The 9,829-nt window shown below is 35.0% G+C and overlaps 2 protein-coding genes across 2 annotated transcripts; both read left to right on the top strand.

Moving 5' to 3' along the window:
* The first annotated feature begins 5,440 nt into the window (after positions 1-5,440).
* Positions 5,441-6,976, top strand: LOC128668101 (cilia- and flagella-associated protein 251-like). The gene is made up of 3 exons (XM_053740268.1): positions 5,441-5,906; positions 5,977-6,429; positions 6,546-6,976. Exons 1-3 carry the CDS (start codon positions 5,441-5,443, stop codon positions 6,974-6,976), a joined length of 1,350 nt encoding a protein of 449 aa, XP_053596243.1.
* Positions 6,977-7,519: 543 nt separating this feature from the next.
* On the top strand, positions 7,520-8,236 carry LOC128668100 (uncharacterized). Its single transcript, XM_053740267.1, has one exon. The coding sequence runs from the start codon at positions 7,520-7,522 to the stop codon at positions 8,234-8,236; it is 717 nt and encodes a 238-aa protein (XP_053596242.1).
* Positions 8,237-9,829: the final 1,593 nt, after the last annotated feature.

Genomic DNA, 9,829 nt, shown 5'->3' with positions numbered 1-9,829 from the left:
CGCTTAAGCGTAAGTAATTACTCACTTAAGATTTTTCTGGCTTAAGTGTCACAAGTTATCCTCAATTTTACTACCAGTTCAAAATAATTATCCAGTTGAAATTTATTTTCTCTTATAGTTTAAATTACAATTAAGCTTTAATTCGAATTCATAAGTTTCCTACTGTTAATTCAAAAGCTTGACGGAAAAATAAATAAATTATTTCAGTAGATTAATTTCGAATGAGATGAAAACATAGAGACTCTTTACTTGAAGTCAAACTGATTATTATGTAAAATAAATTTTATTGCAATAAAAAATATTTGTAGTTTGAAAACCCGGTACGCGCCGTATAACAATTCGCCCTATATCGAACCACGGACCTAGCTATTTGTTAACGCGAACAGTGGCTGTTTATTCAAAAAAAGAATTTACATTCAATAGAAAAGTGTATAAGTAGTTTTTTAAAATCGGCGCACAAAACCCTAATTTGCTCACGGCAACCAAGATTCCGCTTGACCAACAACGATCAACGTAGTAGTCGACAGCAGGCTCAAATTGCCTACAGGAGCACACTTAGCCACTGTTTTCCTGTTTTAATAAAAGCTAAATAGGAAAAAAAATAATTAAAAAATAAAAAATGACTATCGCGACCGGAGCCTTCGGTGGCTCTAATAATAGCAGTAAATAAAATTACAAAGATGGTAGAGACCCGAGACGCTGCCAACAACAGCCAGTTGATCTCAATTAATAAGTTTAAAACAATTAAAAATTAAGGATTTATGTTATTTAGTTTATTTATTCCTATTATGTATGACATGGTAAATTTAAATAAAGAAACTTTAAACAAAAAAAAAAAGGTTCGATTCCCGGTACCGGAATATTATTTTTTTTTTTTTTTGTGACAAATTACGAAAAAGCTATTAATAGAAAAGCTATTATTAATTTTTGATTTTTTCAAACAATTATTTTGTGTACTTGTCATAAGGAAAGTTGAGTCTCTCTAACAGACGAAAGTCTCCTGAAATTTCACAAATATATCAATAAAATTATTCATATCATTCACAGTGTGGTAAAATTGTTGAAGTAGCCAATAGCCAGCTACTATTAAAAAATCAACTAAATGCGAACGGAATATTTTAATATTGTTAAGTTTTGATATTCCATCGTTGGCAATGCTAAATATTTTGTCTGATGCAAATATTTCAGGGATCGATGATTCGGTAATTCTATTGGATCGCACGTACCGACGAAAAATAACAACAATACTCACTGTGTCGGTACCTGCGAGCCAATAAGAAAGCTAGAAGTAGTAGAGGGGATATTTCCTTTGCTGTGATTGGTGCGCGTGTACCGATAGAAAGTAATTACGAGAAAATCGTCACGTCGGTAACTGCGAGCCAATCAGAAAGCAGTACGTTGAAATTTAGTCGTGGAGCTGGTAAAGGTCAGAGGTTACTTAATGGTCATACAGTCATTGTAGGTCATTTCCAACCGACAACTTACTTTGTACGTCACGCAAAATATTCAAGTTTTTAACTTCACACGTCAAGATGAATTTCATTAATTCAGCTGGCCACACGTTTAAGCTGACTAAAATCAGCACGAAGCTATACACGACAGATTCAGGAGCTGTGGAGGTTGCAGAGTCATCCCTGTATCCGAGGACAGACATCCAGGAAACATGGAGTTTCCGTATGGAGCTAAGCCACGACCGGGAAGACAACTTTTGGCTTTCGTTGGGCATCCAACCGTCCAAGTCCAAGGACCTCAAGACGAGATACACCGCCCAGTGTTTCGCCCTTGACTTGCTCGGTAACCTGACGACCCTCACCGACCAGTCTGCTCCTTTCAAGGCCTACGATGACTACATACACTTGGGCAACTGCATCAGACGACGTGGAAGAGACGACTTCTGTGGCATATTACATGAAGCCAGCGATGAAGTATATATCATGGTACAGGTGAAGATACTTTCTAATTAGATACTTAAGTTCTGACTTAAGTTAAAAACGGCCCTTTTCAGGGCCACCAAATTTTTCATACGTAAAGAACAATTCAAGTTTACACCTAAGAATTCAATCCTTGCTTCCATACTCTTTCAATATTTATATTTATTTAGTAAGTGGCTAAACAACAAGTACAAATTTTAATATTTACTAAATTATGATTTTTTAAACATTTCGAGTTGTGCATATATTTATTTTTGCCTCACCATTAGTCTCTTATTTTAACAAATATAAGTATTCGACTAAGTATTTTTATTGACTGTTTAATGTTTACAAGAGTGTAAGTTTTATGGTTTTACAGCTTTAAGTAATGATTTATAACGCAAAATAATAACAATATTGATTGAGTCGGTATCGGCTAACCAATAAGTAGTAGAAAAATATCCCGGGTTGTGAAAAAAAAGTTGTCATCGCGACTTTATAATTTGGTTTTCATGTTATTTTGAGGAAATCTCAAACGAAATATGTCTTTCGTCAGGAATTCTTTTTATTTCTATGTACAGATTTTTTATAATTGGATACTGAAGTTTTACACTTTAAGTTGGAAATGGCTCTTTTTAGGGCCACTATAATTTACGTTCGTGGATAATAATTTAAGTTCTGTAACATTTAACTCACATCAATGCTCCGATATTTTTTCGCAGTAAATGTTTCATTGTTTTAAATGACTGAGAAAGAATTACAATTTTTTAACATTTGTTAAATTATAGTTTACACTTTAGTTTATAAATATATTGATCTTTGAGTACAGAGATGATAGATAAAAATTCTGCAGACTAGGTTAGAAAATTTTTTACTAATTGCCGTAAAATTCAACAAAAAAAAGTTTCATGAATTTGTTGAGTCCAATGGGAAAGGATAAAGTTAAAGATGGGTTTTATGGGTATTCGGAAATTTTATTTAAGGAAATTATACTCTGCATGAAAAAAATTTTATGTTATTTGTACGGAAAAAAAATTTTGTATATCTTATGACTGCTTATTTAGTATAATTTGAAACTTGAAACGAATAGACGTATAAAAAATTTGGGGGGGGGGGCCCTGCATGAACAGGACCCCAAAAGCTCAAGAACTTTCTCCATGTGAGCCAGGCGCTGAAAAGAGCCGTTCGGTTTTAATTTGGTATGGTTTTACGTATGGGTATGGTTGTTTTTTGTATAATTTACTTGAAATCAAAGTCAAAAAATAAAAATAGAAAAAATTATGACAGTTCACCTTGATATTGGATTGATTGAAAAACTCTTCGTCGTAATAATAGGGCGCTGAAGTCCCACTTGACGTCAATTACATTAAGAATAATTTATTTGATGTACGACCTGACTGGAAAAATTAAAAAAAAAAAAATAAAACAATTCATGTTAGTTGATTCCTGAAATGGAAATTTTTAAACAAGTTTTCAACTTTTTAACAAGGTGCTGAAAAGTGCTGTTTAATATAAATTTTATAAACAATAATTTATTTAGTTTAAAATTTGACTGAAAGAATTAAAAAAAAAAAAATAAAAAAATAAATATTAGTTGGCCCTGAAACAGAAATTATTGAGTAAGTTTTTATCATTACAATGGGGAGTTTAAAATTGTCATTTGATGTCAGTTTTATAAGTAACAATTTAATTAGTTAATGATCTAGCTGAAAATATAAAAAAATTAAATATTAGTTTGCCCTGAAATGAAAACATTTAAATAAGTATTTTTCAATACAATGAAGCGCTGAAAAGTGTAATTTTAAGTCAATTCTATAAACAATAATTTATTTAATATAAGATTTAACTGAAAGAATAAAAAAAAAAAAATAATAAATATTAGTTGGCCCTGAAAGGAGCGCTGTAAGCTGTGTAAGTGTACAGACGTGTAAAAGAGTAGCTAGTGCAAAAATAAATGAAATATTGAAAAAAAAAAAGGAAAGGCAAGTAAGTTTAGAGTAAAAAAGGTAGGAGTGAAAAACACCAAACAAGGTGAATAATAAAAAAAAAGAAAAGCTGTGGCACGGGAACAGCAAAAGACGCGGAAACCAAAAGGTAAAAGCAATCAGGGTTTTGGCGGACATAGAGGAAATGGCGGGAGACAAGACGAAGGAAAAAAGTGACGAGGAACGAGAGGGCAGCACATACAAAAGGATGACAAGTGACGAGGAAAGACATGAGAGAGGTAAAGCGAATGGCGCAAGCGCCGGGATGACCAAGAGAAGGAGGGGAAGGCCGCGCACATTCAAAAGTACAAATTCAGCGAGTAAAAGAGACTACGGTATGAAAAATGGAGCGTTAAAAAAATTTGTGTTTAGTCAGATGGATATAATAAAGGCAAAAGCAAAAAAGGTAGAAAACACAGACAATATAAATGAGGTAGGAACAGACTGGTGCAGAGCCGGATTTCAGCTAGCGAGAACACCGGCAAGAAACAGTAGAGGAAGTCTGCAAGTTGAGAAGGACAGTAATGAAGAGGCGAAAGAGTTAGATATAATCGAGACAATCAATGATAGGAAAGACAAACAGAAAGATGAAGTGGGAAAAAAGACAAGAGAACAAGCAACGCAGACTGGAATGTCAAATTGGAGCCAAAAGCAGGAAATGAAGGATAGTGAAAAAAATTCAGAGGAAAAGATGTGGCAATTGATCGCAGAGATAGAAGACAGGGTAAAAACAAAAGTTGAAGAATTGATAATGAAATCAATGGAAGAAATAAAGGCATGTACAAGACAAGAAACCTCGAAGATAGGGGCCCAAATAATTAGGAGCAAATGTAAAGAAGACCAAGTGGAAAAGGAAAGAAGACACAGACAGGAAATAGAAAGATTAGAGAAGGAAATTGGTAAAAGAGAACAAAGCATAAAGGAAAAGGACAGAGTAATTAAAGAGCTAAGTGAAAAAATAAAAAAGGAGAAAGAAAGTAAGACGAACATACCAAATAAGACAAAAGCAACCGAGGAAAAAAAAAAGGAAAGCAACACGACAGTCAAAGTCACGACACAAAGAGACAAGGAAAGAGTAACAGTAGAGGAAGGCAGGAAAGAGGGCGATCAAGAGTGAAGGAAACAGAAAACGCGTGGGCGAATGAAAGGAATGTTCAAGAAATGAGGGAATGGAGCTTGGAAAATGAGGTGGAAAGATTCGTGAGCGAGGCGAGGAAAAGACAAGATAAGAAGGACAAAACAAATGAAGAATGAAGAAGACAAGAAAAAGAAAAGCTCATTGAAGAAAAGCCAAAAAAAATTAATGGAAATGAGCTGGAGGAAGAACTAAAAGAAAGGAAGCAAAAAAGGTTAAAAATTGGTGAGGTATGGTGGTGTTGGAATGAAAAAAAAGGAGAATTGAAATTATGAAAGTGGGCGAATGATGAGAAAAAGGAGTGGAGAGTGGGTACAGAAAGAGACACAGAGGCCAAGGAGAAAGAGGACCAAAATAAAGGAAGAGAGCAAGAAAATAGAAGGAAAATATAGTTTTGGAATGTTGCAGGTATGAATGAGGTAGAAAAAGCTGCCACAATGATGGAAGAAAACGAGATTGTTGTGCTAGTGGAGACATGGGTAATGGAAGATAAGGTGGAAATAACATGTGAGAGGCTGAGCAAAGAATTCAAATGGTGGGCGAAGCCTGCGACGAGAGAGAAACAGAGAGGAAGAGCAAAGGGAGGTCATATTATTGGGATAAAAAAAAATTGCAAATTAAAATGGGAAGTCAGGGAATGGAAATACGGAATGATGTTGGAAGAAAGTAAGGAAAGTGAAAGTATAATCACAGTGTATAACAATGTAGGAATGAGCAAATTAGAAACGGAGCTAAGAAGGCAGATAGAAGAATGTGCAAACAGGGACGAAAGTGTGATGATCATTGGGGACTTTAATGCGAGAATCGGAGAAGAAAACGTAACAGGAGAGGACGAAGGCAGAGTGAGGAAAAAAAGAAAAATCGAGAGACAAGACAGTAAACAGCGAAAGAAAAAAATTACTAAAGATGTGTGATGAGTTAGGACTCTGCGTATAAAATGATAGAGCAAGAGGAGATGAAGGTGGGGAAATAACTTACGTCGGGGGAGACGAAGAGAGTTTAGGATCAGTAATTGACCTAATACTAACGCTGGACAGAGGCGATGAGCAAGAAATAGAGGTAAGAGTGGTGGAAAGAATAGAGTCAGATCATCTACCAGTGTTGGCGAGATATAAGGTAAAGAGAAATGAGGAAGAGAGTAAGGAAGGAAGCTGCATGTCAGAGGAGGAAGAGCAGGAAGAAATTGGAGCAAATAAGCTGATCTGGAAGAAAGAAAAAATACAGGAGTATGCAGAAGCAACGCAGGAAGGTCTGACAGAAGCAGTAGAGGAAAAAAACGAGCTTAAGTGGGAGGATATAAAGGAAATAGTAAGAAAAGGGGCTGAAAAAACGGGGATGGTGATGAAAGGAAAGAAGGACAAAGATACGAAGGAGAAAAAAAAGTGGTACAATATCGAGGGTAAAAAAAAAGAAAAGAAGTATGGAAGAAGCTCAAAGAATTCATCAAGGATAATAACAAAGAAAAAAAAAGAAATCTGAAGGAAAGCAGAAAGAAATATAGGGAAACAATCAAAGTGAGCAAGGAAAGGTGGATGATGGAAAGGTGTGAGGAGATAAATAACGCCAAAGACATGACAAAATGGTGGGAAGCCATAAATAGGTTCAGAGGAAGAAAGAAAAGAGCTGCAAGCAACAGCATAAAAGCAAAACAATGGGAAAAGCACTTTAGTGATCTGCTGAATGGGGAAGGCAATGAAGAATCGGAAGAAGAAGAAAATGAGCCGTGGAAAGGAGAAGGTAGTAATGAAGGATCAGAGGAGCCGAAGCTCGATAAAAACTTCAGCAGGAGAGAAGTGAAAGCCGCAATAAGAAAGCTCTTGAATCACAAAGCTCCAGGGGAAGACGGGATGGCAGCAGAATTTATAAAGAACAGTGCACCAGATGTCATTGAATGGATAGGCGAAATTATAAATAGAATATGGGACGAAGGAAGTATGCCAGAATGATGGGACACAGCAGTGATAATTCCGATTTACAAAGCAGGAGACGGAGAAAGAACAGAAAATTACAAGGGAATTTCGCTTCTAAATACAGGGTACAAGTTATTGACAACAATGATGACGGAGAGGCTAAATAACTGGATAGATAAAGAAAAAATTTTAAGGGAAAGTCAGGTGGGGTTCAGGAAAAAAAGAGGGACAAGGGACCACATATTTGTATTGAATAGTCTAATAAACAACAAAATGAAGAGGAAGGGAGGAAAATTATGCATCGGGTTCATAGACTTTAGAGCGGCGTTCGACACAGTCAGGAGACCAAAAATGAAGAGAAAGGTATGGAGGAAGGGGGCCAGAGGGAGAATGCACAGAATAATAAGAGAAATATATAAAAGAACATATTGTAAGGTGAAAGTAGGAAAAAGAAGACAGACAAAAGAATTTATAACAAGAAAAGGGGAAAGACAAGGGTGTGCGATGAGCGGAGCGTTATATGGCATAGATATCGACGACCTAGAAAAGACGATGGAAGAGTAGAAAAGAGGAGGGACAATGATTGGGAACCAACGAATACATGTCATGAAATATGCGCATGATGTGGCGCTAGTTGCGGACACAGAAGAGGAGCTAAGAGGGATGCTGAAAGAGCTGGAAAGATACACAGAAGAGAATAAGATGGAGGTGAACGTGGAAAAAACAAAAATTCTAATATGCAGAAATGGAGGTAGAAAAAAGAAGGGAAAGAAATGGATGTATAAAGGAAGTGAGGTCGAAGAAGTCAAAGAATTTAAATATCTTGGGTACCATTTCACCACAAGGAATAGCGCAGGGAAACAAAAAAAGGAACTAGCACAAAAAGCACAAAAGGCCACAAATGCAGTATGGGGAGTGATAAAAAGGAGCAAAAGGAACAGCATGAGGGACAGGATGTATCTGATGAACACTGTGGCAAGAACAGTAGCTTTGTACGGAGTGGAGGTCTGGGGGTGGGAAAAGTCGGAAGAAATAGAGAGGGTGCATAGGAGGCTCTGCAAGATGGCATTAGGAGTAAGAAGGGATACACCAGAATATATTTGGAGGGACGAGATGGGAGTAGAAAAGATGGAAGTAATATTAAAAGAAAGAGCAGTAAGATATATGAAGGATTGTATGATGATGGAAAAAGAGAGATGGCCAAGGATAGCACTGAAAGAAGAAATGAGAGGGATTATGAACAGGTGCCCGACGAAATGTGGGAAAATGGTGAAGGTTGCGCTAAAAAAAATGTAATGCGAGGAGGTGATAGAGATGATCTACAGGGATGCGGGAGTAGAGGAAATAGAGGAAAAGCTGAATGAGGGCATTAAGAAAATGAGAGAGAACGTAAAACGAGGCTGAAGACGCAATAAACAAATCAACGTATAATACATTGAGAAAAAAAATAAGATTAGAGAAAGAAGAAGATAACTACTGGAAAAAAGATAATGTAAGAGGGGAGGACAAGGAGATGTGGGCGAGGATAAGGTAAGGAAATTTGGGAAGAGCGGGCAAAAAAGGGTACAGGGACTGGAGCTGTAGAGGGTGTGGGAAAGAGGAGGAAACGTTGATACACCTACTGAAATGTGAAGGAATATATGAAGGGGTGGAGAAGGAAAAAGAGCTGCTAGAAGAGTGGAGAGGGTTAGAGGATAAAAAAGTAGAAGAAAAGTTGATAGCAAAATTAAAAGGAGAGGTTGATATAAAACTATGTACGGTCTTCAAGAGAATTGAAGAAATTTTGAGAGTCAACTCAGGGTTACGGAGCGTGGTGCAAGCGGGATACCAAGACTGTGACGTGCAAAACATAAAAGAAGCCAAAAACAAATAAATTATAGAAGTTAAAAAGTAAGAAAGAAATAATATATATAGCGAAGTGAATATTTTACCAAATGAAAATATGATTTATGTAAAAATTTGTATTAGACCTATAAGTTGTGCAAATAAAACTATTTTATATATAGTTGGCCCTGAAATAAAAATATTTAAATAAGTTTTTATCGTGACGATTATACATTTCATGTAAATTTTATAACAAATAATATTTGATATACAATTTAGCTGAAAGAATTGAAAAATAAATAAAGAAAATTTATATTAGTTAGCCTTGAAATAAAAATTTACTTATCGTAGTCGATGAACAAAACAAGCTAAAAGAATTAACGAAAAAAAAAGTTTACATTAGTAAGAACCAAAAAAAGTTATTAGGTTGATCAGAAGTTATAACTTTTTTTTTTCTTTAACAATCATAAATTTTTCATCAACCATAAAAGATACATGATAAAATTTTTATGGCATAAAAACTCATTTCGCAAGAGTTCGGTAAACGAACTAATATTTTTAGTTTATAAAAAATTTGTCGCAGTATTGAAAGCGAATTCGCAATGTGTAACTTATAAGTATTGACGATAAAAAGATTTGGTGATGGGGGAGAAATGGCGAAACTTCAAAGCCATTTGGAATTTGGGAAGATTTGGATCAGTAAAAATAAGTAGTATTTTCTATACAAAAGCGCAATATCCTTATAAGTTTTTGTTTAAATAAATTTTTGTAATATTGATTTTTGATAGTTTGGTTTGAATGTCAATTAAAAATTCACAGTAATAAAGAGTAGAAAAAAAAATATGTCCAAGAAATGGTGACTCATCAAAACCATTCCCTTGACTATAATATAAAATTTGAAAGATTAAAAATCAAAGAATTTTTTATACAGAAACAAATTTGAAGAAGCGAATGATGAATCTTCAAAATGATGCTTTAATTACAAATATTCAATTTATGAGCAACAAGATATAGATTTTTTTTAAAACTATAAGACATAAAAAAAATAATTACCAAGTTTATGAT

This window comes from Microplitis demolitor, chromosome 6, assembly GCF_026212275.2.
Source record: "Microplitis demolitor isolate Queensland-Clemson2020A chromosome 6, iyMicDemo2.1a, whole genome shotgun sequence".
Classification (NCBI taxonomy): domain Eukaryota; kingdom Metazoa; phylum Arthropoda; class Insecta; order Hymenoptera; family Braconidae; genus Microplitis; species Microplitis demolitor.
The sequence above is the reverse complement of the archived record's forward strand: the minus strand, read 5'-3'. Positions and strand labels throughout refer to the sequence as shown.